We start from the raw sequence: 15,003 nt of genomic DNA on the forward strand, positions 1-15,003 counted from the left end.
GCTATTATTTTTCAGTTACAACAACATTTTTTTTTATACAAAATATTTTTAATTGCAACAAATATATTTTTTTAATGCCGTTCCAATTAAAATATTTTTTATTTCTTGGAGGATTACCCAACTAAATCAAAAGCTCGTCAGGTATTTGAAAAAATGTCATTTTGCTCTCACCTTGCGAAACAAACCAGGACTTTCACCAACTATTAAATTGAATTTAATTAACTCAAGGAGTTTATTTGTACATATATCATTTTTTAGATAATTTTATTGTGAATAAGTTTGTATTTGGAAATTTTTCGTTTAAATGGGTACAAATGGAACTATTAAATAAAAACCGTACCAACCACTTTTCCAAGATGGCGGCTACTTCCGAAATCCGATCATCGCAACCAATTTTTTTTTTTTTTTTTTTTTTTTTTTTTGAGGAAAAAAAGATTATAATTATTTTGTTAATTTTATAGAAATCTGTTCAAACACAAAAATACTGCGGCAAGTTAAAGGCATCAATCAAAACATACAGGTGGAAATACTACAAAATATCAAAAGATGATATCCTTAAAGTCAGTCATTCTTAACGCACATCAACCCAGATTTCATAGAAAAGTATATTTTTTTGTTTCTTCTCAATTAACTTTTGAGAAAAGGAAAATATCAAAGACTACTATGTATGTGTATATTATTTTTGTAATTATGTTTGCTTTACTAACGAAGCACATTTTGATTGAGAGCTGTCAATATCTAAAACATCGCTATGTCAGGTAATGATAGCTTTCTTAAGCATCAACCTTGACATGAGTTTTCTTTTTTTCACTCTCCTTATTTGTTTTATTAACAAAAAAAAAGAACACAAAAAAAAGTTTATTCTAAAAAGTTAAAAATAGTTTTTTTTAGAAAAAATAAAACAAACCTCTTTGATCTATTAGAACTAAAGTACCTACTATTTAAATGTTTTTTTTTTGCTGATTTAAACTTTATTTTTATTTGGTTTGTTGTTTCTAATGAATCACTTAATTTAATTATAACACGTAATATATTCTTCTTTCACTCTTTTAAAAACATACGCATTACGCGTCACAAGTCAATTGCTTTCTTGCTGCCACCCCCAAAAAGTATCGGGCGGCCTACTGAATCTTTTGCCAAACATTTAGGTGCAATTAATTTAAGATTTTCATTTTGTTTTTTTTTTTTTTTTTTTGTTCTTGATTTTGTACTTATTTAAAAATAAAAAAGATTTACGATAATGCTTCGATGTGTGGTTGAGCCAAAAAAAAAATCGACATTAAATTAAAATTTCATGAAGAGAAAAGAGAGAAAATCACCTCAATGGTCATTGATCGGAAAATGCAATTTTAAATCCCATGTGGTTTCGAATATTTATTTGTTTTTATTTATGTTTAAATTTTTAATTATAGTTTTAATGACACAACATCAATATGAGATGTGTTTGACAGTGGGACAATGTAGCATTGAAGTTGTCATAAAATTTATACACGGTGAAAAAATAACGCCAGGGATAAATTTACTTCTGGTATATTCAATATAATATAGTTTAATATACCAGAAATATAGTTAAATATACTGCAAATATAGTTAAATATAAAAGAAATATAGTTTAATATACCAGAAATCTAGTTAAATGTACCAGAAGTGCAGTAAAGAATCTAAAGCATTTCACAAAAATTAATTTTTCCAAGTAGGTTTTAAAGATTTTCAAAGAAGTTTAAAAAAAAAACACTTTCTTGAATTTATCGGAAAAAAATCAAAGTTTCTTAGGCAACCACTATTTTTGTTCTAAAAGTTTTACTACAAAGTTTTATTGCAAAATTTATCAACTTTACTCCTAATTTGTTAAAAACCCAACCACAGAAATGTGTACACTCAGGTCCTCAAAAACTTTTTTTTGTTGTTTTTATTGTATTTTGATTTAAAAAGACATTTTACCAGCAAGGAATTGATTTGTGTGTCTCATTAACAGATATTCGGCCGTCTGTTGCTGTCAGTTGTTGTCGTTCGGTTGCATGCATGCATTCCAACATCCAACGAATAATGTTTATTTTATGCGAATTGATGAGAGCGTTTGTGGTGGATAGCTTTTAAAAAAAGAGGGTGGTTTGACGAAGGAGGTTTTAGTATAGATGAAGGCAATCGACCGGTACCAACCAAACAAATTTTTTGAAGAAAAGTTGCGATTGATTGGAAATTCGCACAATTAGGCGACACATATTGACACATTTTGCGTTGGCTATAGGATTGATAGACGAAAACGCGGAAAAAATTCTCTTCATGTTGGTGGTATTCTTAGAAATAGATTTTGACAATTTTATTTCAATCAGTCATGTTTTGAGTGCATTGATTTTTTTTTTTTTTTTTTTGTGTGTAGATACTTGGATTTTAATTTTTTGTTGGTTTGTTTTGCAACGAGCAAATGGTGATTTAAAGTGTGGGCGTGTAATTAAAATGCTATTAGAGAAATGATTTTTTTTTTTGTGTACGAGTATGTTTATTTTAAGAAGAAAAATCGTTAATCAATTTTAAAAATAGAGTTTTAATTAAAAAAAAAAAAAAAAAAAAAAACTTTTTGACATAAAATTGAAAATAATTACGTTAATTAGCTGTTTTTGAGGGCTTACAAATAATGCAATATGACCGGAAGTAGACAAATAATATTTTTTTTTTAATTTTTTAAGTTTATTTTCAAATTACCTGAGTATAGTTGAGACCATAAACATATTATATTATTTCAACTATAATATTGAAATTAAAAATTGTTAGAATTTCGACAATATTAAAAAAAAATTGTATGCTTACAATTTGCATTGATTTTTTTTTTCAATACAGACTATTTTTTATTTCAATAACATGTATTTTCTTTTTAATGTAAAATATTTTTTTTTTAATGTAAAATATTTTTATTTACAATAAATATTTGTTTTTAATTTCAAATGATTTTTTTTAAATTGATATTTAAATTGTTAAAACTGGCTAAGGGCTTCCGGACTTCTGGCGTGATTTTCCTCGCTCGCTGCCGCACAGTGGTACATTTCGTGCTTTATGATGCCAAAAATCATTTGCACGTCTATTTCTTGACGAAAAGTCATGAAATTTAGAACAGTGAAGTATATTAAAATGAGAAATACGAAAAATGTTTCAACTTTTATTTTTTTCAAAATGGTGGTTCCAAAATGGCGGACAATATAAGCGTTCATAGAATTTTCTTTTTCAAAACTGTATATAAGCTAGAAATTCAGCTAAATTGATGTCAAAAAGATGTTCACTCTTGGGATTGTGTATGTAGAACTTTTCATATTCAATGACAAAAAAATTAGAAAAATTTTAAAACAAAGACCAAAAAGTACCAAAGTAGTAAAACGCAATTTTTTTTCTTTTTTTCTTGGGTTTTTTGTTTAAGTAAGTACATTTTCTTACTTCTATTTACAAACATAACATTTGTTTAAATTGAATTAAATTCTAAACAACTTATTTCGCCACATAAAACGGAAGTAAGATGTACCATAATTTTTTTTCGAAACATAAATTTTCAGAAGTAAGTATTCGCCGCTAGCAACGGAATCTAATAAAAGTTTGTGTAAATAATTTTAGTATACAGGGTGTCCCGGAATGAGATAAGGGCATTTTGGGGGATGGTTCTTGGGTATATTCTAAGAAAAAAATGTTCTACAATAACTCTCTATTTGCAAAGTTGATCTTGATAAGAAAACGCTTACTTTACTCTACTCATGTTAATGTTGATTTCTCTGTTAATACTTATGATAGAAACTTTATTAAATTTTTCATTTTTAGAAATAATGCTATTCTTTGTAACTTCATTTAAAAAATGTTAATATCTTTTTTTATTGCTCAGATATTAATTTTTAAAGGGTATTTATTTTTTCTTACCCATGAAATTTTTTGAATTTGGCACCGATTTTGTTCGATAAATGTATTATAAACATAGTGTTTTATAAATTTATTCTTATGAAGAAAACAATAATGAACTAAAAAGATTTTTTTTTTTTTAAATCTTAATCTATTGCAAAAAAATCTAGCTTTTCAACAAATTACAAACTAAACTGTATAAGCTGAACGATTTCCAAAACTTAATTTTTTCATCATTTACCCGATTTCGACATCAATTTAAAGTATATGTTTTAAAAACAACATTTTGTTTTAAAAAGAAATAAAAAAAAATTCAAACTAAACAAGGTATTTTTTTATGAAAATCGGTTGAGAGTTGTGGAGTGAACGAAGCTTATTTAAATCTTGTAACCAAATGTTCAAATTTCTACTTGGGTTCAAATCGTTAATAATTTTTTTCCTAACCAATTGTAAACCGTTTTTCATAATGGTTTTTTTTTTACAATTCTACGCCTATGTTTGTTTTGATAAAATCATTAAATTTTTACCCACTTAATACTTTACTCACTCACAGCAAAAAAAAAATATAATATAGTTCCCCCATTCAGTAAGTACAAATTCCGGATTCAAGTGATAATTTTCGATTAGTAGTCTATTGAATAGACCCTTTTGGATGGAACAAATTCGTTCAAGAGTTTTTATTGCTGATTATGATTCCTTGGCATACAAGAATACTCCAGCCAAAAGTGCTACTAAATCCATTGGTGCATTTCTGAGAAAACGGCAACACTGGTCGGTTTTCAGTTTTTTTGATTTAACTCGAAAACCAAGCCTGACTTTGAAATTGTTCAAAGACACTTTTCATAGCAAATTAAATTTTCTGTCAAGTTAAGATGGTTAAAAAATTTTAAAAATTATTTTTGACTAAAATTCTAACCTAAAATCAAAGAAAAAAAAGTTAAAAAATTGACAATTTTATTTTTTTTTACTAAATCAAGGGGCATTTTGTGTATGTAGCCGAGACGTCCAAACTTTGTACTAATGAAATAAAGTAGAGGTAAAATCCTTTGATAATATGCAATTTTTAATTTTTTTTGTCAAGAAACAACTTAAATGTACCTATTCAAAAACTAGCACTTTTTCTAAATTTTTGACTTTTTTAGTGAAAAGCAAGTTTTTAAAACTCGATAAAATCCTATTAATTGGTAACTTTTAGACTTTTAAAGTAAACATACTTCGAGGGATTGATTTAATATAAACTAAATATGACAAACAAAAAAATTTATTTGCATCCTTATGGCCTTTTGTGCAATTTTGTGTATGTGCATTTTTATAAATTCGGGTCGAATGGATGGACGGAGAGCCATTAGCTTTGGTCTATTGCATAGAAGAACATTTAATACCAACTCTTTTACTGTTTTCAATGGCCTGAAAAACAATTCTTGTAAAATCCGCGACCAACGAAAAGTTTCTCTTGAAAAACGAAAAAAATACTGTAATGAGTTTGAAACAAAATAGCTCAGGCAAATTAGTAAATCAAATTGCACTTTTCGCGGGACAAATTTTTTTCATGGAACGTGTTTAGGTGAATGTCCTGAATGAATTTTTTGGGATGATAAGATATCGGGAACAGCCGCCATCTTGGAAAAGAGGTCGGTGCCGTTTTTATTTTATAACTCCATTTTTACTCATTTAAACCAAAAATGTCCGAGGATAAACTTATTATCAATTAAATTATCTAAAAAATGATATACAAATGAATTCCGTGAGTTAGTTAAATTCAATTTTATAGTCGGTCAAAGTCCGGGTTCTTCTCGCTCGGTTAAGACAATATGGCATTTTTTCAAATATCTGAAGAACTTTTGATTTGTTTGGGATTTTCTTCAAGAATGAATTATAGCACTTTTAATTATCTATGAAATGAACCCTTTATTGTTTTTGTAACCATCACATTGTAGAAGCAACCAAACGTCGAGGTCATGATATACGATTTTTTAACTGAACTTATTTGGGATTTCAATAGTTCAAATAAACAATCAAAAATTAAACACAATAGTCTCGAAAAGGTAACGGCTTACACACCTCATATCTTGAGTTATACTTATCGTAATGCTGAGATTGAGGTGTTCATGTTTTGGAAAAATGACAGGGCATCAGTTCTTATATTTAGAATCTTAAATAGTGTCACTTTAGCTTATTCACGTTAATTGGAAAATTCACTTCATTTAAAACCTCGAAAACCATATAAAGGTTAACATTAAAGATTTCAAACTTTGAATTCAATATTTAGACGAATATAGTTAAAAAACTGTTTACTTATATTTTGGTTATACCTCCACTTCAAAAATTTGCTCGGTCTAATAGAAGAAAACTTGTTATTTTCTCACTTTTGACTAGTAGAATGTGAACTTCGACGTTAGATGGCTTATACATTATGTTGGTTACAGTTTAGATAAAGGGCTCATTTTATAGATAATCAAAAGTGCTATAATTCATTCTTGAAGAAAATCCCAAACAAATCAAAAGTTCTTCAGATATTTGAAAAAATATCATATTGTCTTAACCTTGCGAGAAGAATTTGGACTTTGACCGACTATAAAATTGAATTTAACTAACTCACGGAATTCATTTGTATATCATTTTTTAGATAATTTAATTGTGAATAAGTCTATCCTCGGACATTTTTGGTTTAAATGAGTAAAAATGGAGTTATAAAATAAAAACGGCACCAACCTCTTTTCCAAGATGGCGGCTGTTCCCGATATCTTATCATCCCAAAAAATTCACTTTTACGATAAGGACATTCACCTAAACACGTTCCATGAAAAAAATTTGTCCCGCGAAAAGTGCAATTTGATTTACTAATTTGCCTGAGCTATTTTGTTTCAAACTCATTACAGTATTTTTTTCGTTTTTCAAGAGAAACTTTTCGTTGGTCGCGGATTTTACAAGAATTGTTTTTCAGGCCATTGAAAACAGTAAATGAGTTGGTATTAAATGTTCTTCTATGCAATAGACCAAAGCTAATGGCTCTCCGTCCATCCATTCGACCCGTATTTATAAAAATGCACATACACAAAATTGCACAAAAGGCCATAAGGATGCAAATAAATTTTTTTGTTTGTCATATTTAGTTTATATTAAATCAATCCCTCGAAGTATGTTTACTTTAAAAGTCTAAAAGTTACCAATTAATAGGATTTTATCGAGTTTTAAAAACTTGCTTTTCACTAAAAAAGTCAAAAATTTAGAAAAAGTGCTAGTTTTTGAATAGGTACATTTAAGTTGTTTCTTGACAAAAAAAATTAAAAATTACGTATTATCAAAGGATTTTACCTCTACTTTATTTCATTAGTACAAAGTTTGGACGTCCCGGCTACAGACACAAAATGCCCCTTGATTTAGTAAAAAAAAATAAAATTGTCAATTTTTTAACTTTTTTTTCTTTGATTTTAGGTTAGAATTTTAGTCAAAAATAATTTTTAAAATTTTTTAACCATCTTAACTTGACAGAAAATTTAATTTGCTATGAAAAGTGTCTTTGAACAATTTCAAAGTCAGGCTTGGTTTTCGAGTTAAATCAAAAAAACTGAAAACCGACCAGTGTTGCCGTTTTCTCAGAAATGCACCAATGGATTTAGTAGCACTTTTGGCTGGAGTATTCTTGTATGCCAAGGAACCATAATCGCCAATAAAAAGTCTTGAACGAATTTGTTCTATTTTTGCTCTGGAGCTCGGGTCTATTAAATAGACTATAGTAAAAGCTTTAATTATCCTACCTCAATATAAATACTCTTCTCATTCTTATTTTAAAAGTTCCCAATGCCAACGTTATACCCTCCCACTCATAAGTAACAATGACGTGCTTTTTAATTACTAAGAATTATATGGGACATCCTGAAATTCCATCCATCACTTCAAAATAACAAATTTATATTTAAAAAGAAAAAAAAAGAATAAGTGTTAAACCATTTTCATCTCAAATTCCCTAACCAAACCATCAGAGAGAAGCTTTGCAATCGTTCATCATGATTATGCCACCAGAACAATTATTTCCAATTTTAAATCCTCATTTAACTCTTCTCAATTTCTCACTCTCTTTCTACCCAATTTTATATATCTATAGATTTATAGTTTTTTCCTGATTATTACAAAAAAAAAAAATAAAAACTTACCTCAACTGAAATTGTAAAGAGCGGTGCATGCACTGGTCCACTCTGCGTTTCCAATTTATAAACCAAACCGTGTCGGAGCTCATTTAACATGGCAACTGTGTTCTTTGGTTGCGGGATCCTTTCTTTACCAGCTCTTGGTTTCTTTTTCGGATGCACTGTACGAAACAAAAAAATCCGAATTAATTCAAAATTATTACACAAAAAATTAAAAAAATAATTTAAAAAAAATTACACAAAGAAAATAGGCTGCAACGCCATGAGTACATATCGTAACTCATATTTACTATCAATCTAAATCTTATAAATGAGCTTGATTTTTAATTACATATACTCGTACACTCTGGTGTATGAGTAACTTAAAACCCACACACAAAGATGACAGAAAAAAAAAGCTCATTTTTTTGTAATAATAATACCTACTTAATGATGATGAAAAACATTTTTTTTAATTGCTTACATGTGAATTTGGAGCCTTCATACCGTCGCTTCGAGGGTGCTTTCCGACTGTATCCATTCATAGTGTCCCCTCTTGGTATCAGTAAGGGCTAGAATTTTTGTTTTTTTGTTAAAAAAAAAAAGAAAAAAATAAAAAAGTCTTATAAAAATCAATATATTTAATTTATATTTTCAATACACAGTTTTACAACATTTAGATATTTTTTTTTTTTCGGAAACAAATTACAAAAATTAAATTTAAAAAAAAAAATAAAAATTACAAATTACACACATTTAAATACATACTCCATCTAAGACAGTATGTCTAACAGGAAGAAATTGATTTATGTTTTTTTTTGTGTTTTTTTTTTTATGAAAAAAAAAATACTCACAGGACTCTGACTTTCATTTGAATTTTGATTTGGATCTAAGATGACGGTTTCCATTATTATTTCTTCAGACCCATTACCAGTGTCCTAATTGGGATAATTAAATAAAAATCAAATCAAAAAAATTATAATAAAAATGAATTTTGACACAACACCAATGTAGTAATACATAGTATAAAGTGTAGGTACTTTACAACAAAAATCAAAAAAATACTGGCATATTTAAAAGCAATTTATTATAACATTTAAATATTTGTTATAGTAATGGTATAATGGCTGAAGTTTGCATTTTTGTCGATTTTTTTCTTTTTAAGGCTTATTTACAGTTTTTTTTATTTTTTAAATTAACAATACATTTATTTAATTTATTATAATGAATTTATGTCACAATAAACATTAACATAAAAGCATTTTTTATTTATAGAAAAAAAAAAAAAAAAACAAGAAGTACTAAAATACTTAACATTTACATGAATACTAATCGTAGCCTATCAGTTGGCATTACCATTTTCAAAGACAAGAAATTTATGTAATTTACAAAAAAAAAAATGTTTCTCTATTTTTAATTTTTAATTGAAAGGAAAATTTCCACCCAAAATGCTAAGTGTCACACCGTATCGTTTAAAACCAATATTGTCCATAGTTTTCATTTAACTTGTCCCACTGTACTTTTCTTTGTCACACATTGCTACATTAATATTTTTTATATTTTTTTCAAAGCTTTGGGTCTTATTGTGTAAAATTGTAACTTAGGAATAACATTTTTTATGTGTTTGAGAAAAAACTTTGTACTTTCTTACTTGAAAATCGTGTGATATTTAACGTCACACCCGTAACGCAACTAAAATTTTAATTAATCAAACATATTATTCGAAGAAACACTATGTATTTTGCTAAGTTTAAAACATTATAGAATTCTGAGTGAATTATTAATAATATTATGTGTAAAAGTGTCAAACCCGTAACGACGGGAAAAAGTTTTTATTGGATTTTAGTAACAAATTTCAATAAACAAACCATTTTGTTTTTCTTAACAAAAAAAAAATCAACAATAGAAAGTTGGCAATACTTTAAATAGATTTACTAAACCACTGCACATAATAAGCTTTTAATTTTATAGCGATGGAACGAAGTTACAGGGCTGCCAGAAATCATGATTTAGCATGATTTTCATGTTTTTTGAACTAAAATCATGTTTTAATGTTTTCGTGCCCAAAATTATGTTTTTTTTTTCAATCCAAGAGAAAAATCTTTATAATCTTTTTGTAAACCAACAATCTTTTTCACTAGGTGAACTGTTATTTTTAAAAAGTTATTCAATACCTACATGAAGTATGTATATATGAAATTAACCTTAAATGAGTACAAATTATAAACTTATTTATATTTTCAAGTTTTTTTCCCGCCATTTTTGTAATTTAAGTTATAACTACAATGGCCACCTTTTGAAAAAAGTGGGAAAATTACAAAAGCAAATAATTATTTTTTCCTACAAAAAGCAATTTTTCCCGAAAAAAAACTATAAACGTTTTGAAGTCAAGATTTAAGAATTCTGCATTAAAAAATGAGTTTGAAAATTTTCACTTTAAGAATTTTTGCAAAAAGTACCCTGTGTAGTTATACCTTTGATACTTTATTAATACTATTTTCTAAAATGAACTCGAAATAATTTGTTTTTTAATCCAGTCAAATAAGAGTTTAACCTCGGAATGAATGCTAATAGAATTTTTTTTTGATCAAAACCTTCGTTTTGGCATTCTATAACTAGAAAAATCTCATGTCCGCAAGTCGCGATTTTCAAGATCAAAGCGCGAAATGGGGGTTTTCAAAATTAGCAAAAAAGACGATGGAACTATATACACATATGATACATGATTTCAAGGTATTTTTTAATGCTGATTCCAAAAAATCTAAAATCAAGGCAATCTGACGTCTCTGTTATACCTGTTTTTCATCTGTCAACCCATATTATTATAACAGTTGCTAACTTACTACCGAAAAACCCTTAAAAGTAAAGTATTTTCCCCCCTAGTGGGAATAAAAAAAACCTAGAGGTTGTTCATTTTCTTTCAAATTTTGTTTTTTTTTTTTTATAAATCATGTTTTTTGAAGTGAAATCATGTTTTTTATCATGTTTTTTTAAATTTCGAAATGGCAGCACTGCGAAGTTACAATTAACTTTTGCTGTTGTAATGATTAGTCGTTATTAACTTTTATTTGAGACAAGTTGATTGTGTCGTCGCTATAGGTAAATACGATTTTGTCAAATAAAATAAAAATTAAACAAAAATTGAGTCTTTATTTTGTTTCAAATATTTGAATTTTAATTCAGTGACTAATTTCAAATGTGTGTCATACAAAAATGATATTGTTTTATTGCTTTTAAAGAATTAATAGAAAGAATTAGTAACCTATGCTAATTTCTTGCATTTAAAATGACAATCGACGGTGAATTCCATTTTGCAGTTTTTTGAATAAAAAGCTTTATTTCAAAGTTCAACGAAGGTGAATCAAATAAAAGTGGGCACCATACTTTTTTTGTATCAGTATCAATATTCTGCTTCACTACAAAAAGATTTATTCCTTTAGGAATAAAATTGTGAAGAACTTTGAAGAATCAAAATGTAATATTAAAATCAAAATATAATATTAAAATATGAAAATTTATAAACGAAACAATTTCCGAGTTCAAAGATGTAACTTTTTGGAATTATCGATGTTTGCTTAAAAAAAAAAATAATAAGAAAATTGGCCAAAATTTATTACTAAATAATCCAGCAAATTTATTTATGAGTTTGGACAACGTTGGTATGACAGTTTTGCACAGTATTTGCTTATGTTTTTGACTTATTTCCAACTGTGACTGAACGTCACTTTTGATAAAAAAAATTTCAAGCGTTATTTTTGACAATTTTTGGGAAAACATGCATTTTTTTTAAATATGCCAAAATATGTAAATAATTGCAAAATATGTATTTATAATAAAATATGCAAAAAATGCACTAACGATTGCCATTTTAAAGGAAATTTAAAAAATAAAGGATCATTAAAAAATATGCATTTGCATGGAAATCCGATTCCTAGTTATAAACGATTTTATTTTTTTACCTATGAGTAAATGTCGAAAACTGAAATTTTTGTTTTTTGACCAATTTTAAAAAGTATAAATATTTGTGTTTAATTTGTGTTTGTACATAGTTTTTAGCAGAAAAGAACGAAATCTACAAATTTTTGTAGCCACTTTCAGTGAATGCTATTCACTGAATTCAAGAAAAACATTCAAGAAATTTTTAAAATCCTAATATTTTCCAAAAATTGCCAGCCTTTTGTAAATTTTCATCATGGATTTAAGATTAAAGAAAATAATAGAAAACCCGGTATTTTTGACATTCACTTTAAGACTCTTTGGTCAAATGCCTGTTACAATTTTCAGCATAGTACAAATTTTGTCTGGGAAGAACACCTATTTTGACTGGAGTTAGTATTCGCAAGATAAAAACCTATCTGATAGCCTTCAAGAAAGTATGATGAAATAAAATGGGCTAAAAGGAGGTTTAAAGATTTAAAATGCTGACTTAGTGTGAAAAAAAAAACGAATGGTTGCGGATTTGCGGCCTACAGAATCATAAATTTTTTTGCTTCATCAAGACCGCGTAAAAAATTGCAACAATTCGCTCTAAGCTTTATTTCAGATATTGAGCGTACCTATAATAAAAAGATTTTGAAAACTTTTCAGAAAATTCAACAGAAAAGGACTTAAAACATTCGAAAACATCTTTTATCACAGTATTGAAACACACAAGTGAAAGAAATAAATTCGCATGTAGACTGCAAGCCAATATAACACATGGGCTAAAGTACAGCAAAAATATTTAAAAATCGAAGGAGGCAACATTAAGAAATATTTCGCAGTAATAAAGATGGAAGTATTATAGATTTCTACATTTATTTTTTGTTAAACATTTTATTCATCAGTTCTTTCTTTTTCGAATCTTCTCATAAGGACTTTCAAAACTATAAATTTTCAAAAAAATTAATTTATTGACTACCCAAGACAATTAATAGGCTAGGTATAGAATAATTTTTGTTTTTATAAATTGCTTTGACTTCGAAATGTAAAATATCATTGATTTATTCCACGAGTGCATCAAACTTAGTTGTGTTGTACCTAGAGGTGCTAAAATTTTCCTTATCTTAGAATAGTCGAAGTTTTGTATGTGTTTTTTTTTTAAAGAACATAAACCTCATTTCTTATTGTTAGACATACTAATTTTGACATTTATAAATATTAAAAACTAGCACTTAACAAACAAGACTCAACACATTTATGAAACTATAACAATAGAAAAAAAAATCATAATCATCTAACACATACACATACAATAGCAACTAGACAACACATTCAAACATACAACACATAATCCATATAAAATGCCTTCAAAAATTAAAAGAAATATTTTTTTTTTTAAGAAAATGAACCTAGTAAAATTAAACACTCTATATCGCTTGATTAGAACTAATTTTTTTATATACTAGCTGTGAGTATTGTACCGTATCCTTCCTCCCAATTTCTAATCACTAATTACTTGGGTTTTCGGAAAAAATAAATTCTATCTAATGAATAGGTCAAATAAAGATTTCCAACTAACACAAAAAATCACATAGAAACCGGTATAAGAACCAGGGCCGTCTTTAACTATCCTGAGGCCCTTGGGCACACAACAATTTGGGGGCCTTTGGGAAAGTAAAATTAGTACAATTGTTTTTTTTTTTTTTTTGACGGTACCTACCTACTTGCCATAGAACCGGTTTCTTAACGTAAACGACACAACCGATTTTAATGAAAATTTTTACATAAAAAGGTTTAAACTGATATTAAAATTAAGATAACTTAAAAAAAAATTATTTTTGGATTTAAAAAAAAATGATTTTTTTTTTTAAAGTTACCTTTTTAATGAATTTTATGTGTCAATCTTTAAATACGAGAGCAATTTGCAATTCAAATTAAAAAAAAAATGTGGGGGTGCCAACCATTGTACCATGGCGTTTTCCATTGAACCAAAACATTGATGTACCGTCGACGAGCCGGCAATAGTTTTTCTTAAACGTTTTCCAACGTCAAAAGTATTGATGTTCTTTTGCCGACGAATTGATTCTATTTTCGTCTTTTAATACGAATCTACACATATTTTTACACTGATTTTAACACACACTACAAATTTGACAATTTTGCAAACTTCAAACGAAATTATTATTTAAGGATAAAGATAATGGAAGAGAAATCATTGTTTTTATTAATAAATAATCTTACCTACAGTGGAAAAAAAAAAGATATTTTTCTTGTTTTTTTGAAAATTGAATTTGGGTTTGGTCATTTGGATTTAAAATTTTGTCCGCATACAACGCCACATAATTTGCCCGACAAAAATGTTTTGAGAATAAATGAGTGAGAGAAATTTTCGTTCCTTCGGGACCCCCTTGAGAATGGGGGCCCTGGGCACGTGCCCCGTGTGCCCTTATGGTAAAGACGGCATTGATAAGAACTACCTTCATCAGTACTAATAACACTGGTTGGCAACGAAAATGGAGCTTGAACCAAACCATACTTTTCTAAAGGACTTTTGTGTGCTGATTCCGAACCTGGAGTCAAAATTTTACTGGCACGTCAAGTTATCGAAATATGTAAATATTAATAGGTCAAAAACACGTTTTTGTGGTACTTTTGGCGTCGAATTTCATCACCGTTAAATTTTTTTTCGCAAAACTGCATTGGCAATATTCAAAAGCCATATTTTATCGTCTTAAATATGTTTATTTTTATTTTCAAAGTTATTTTTTTCTAAAAGATATTTGGTATAGAAAGGTATGATATTTCAAAATCTTGGTGGTTAAGGTAACTTATGGTTTTTGAAGCAGATTTGATGTAAATTTCAGTTTTCGACTCCTGATTCGGTTGAAAAAATAGGAAAATATTACGGAAAAATATTTTTAGGTCAAATGTACAAAAAACATTTCATTTAAAATTAGTTTTTGGGACTTTATAGTTAAAATTGTGATAAACAGAGCTCAAAAACTAGACGTGATGGAAAAAATCTGTAAACTGTTTTGAATTCAGCACACTCAAGATTATTAAAATCACCCTACAGAGT

General features: G+C 27.7%; 1 protein-coding gene across 5 annotated transcripts in view; it reads right to left on the reverse strand.

The window, feature by feature from the left end:
- LOC129908753 (double-stranded RNA-specific editase Adar) overlaps window positions 1-15,003 on the reverse strand; it is a 190,029-nt gene that overhangs the window by 96,966 nt on the left and 78,060 nt on the right. For 3 of the 5 annotated variants that reach the window (XM_055985498.1, XM_055985500.1, XM_055985497.1), the window contains 3 exons: window positions 8,858-8,941; window positions 8,488-8,575; window positions 8,031-8,185 (listed from right to left, as the gene is read on the reverse strand). In XM_055985498.1, coding sequence (XP_055841473.1) covers window positions 8,031-8,185; window positions 8,488-8,575; window positions 8,858-8,911 — 297 coding nt within the window. In that variant the 5' untranslated portion in view covers window positions 8,912-8,941. The remainder of the gene's footprint in view (window positions 1-8,030; window positions 8,186-8,487; window positions 8,576-8,857; window positions 8,942-15,003) is intronic. The other 2 variants (XM_055985501.1, XM_055985499.1) reach the window with 1 other exon arrangement.

Source organism: Episyrphus balteatus, chromosome 2 (genome assembly GCF_945859705.1).
Source record: "Episyrphus balteatus chromosome 2, idEpiBalt1.1, whole genome shotgun sequence".
In the NCBI taxonomy this organism is placed as follows: domain Eukaryota; kingdom Metazoa; phylum Arthropoda; class Insecta; order Diptera; family Syrphidae; genus Episyrphus; species Episyrphus balteatus.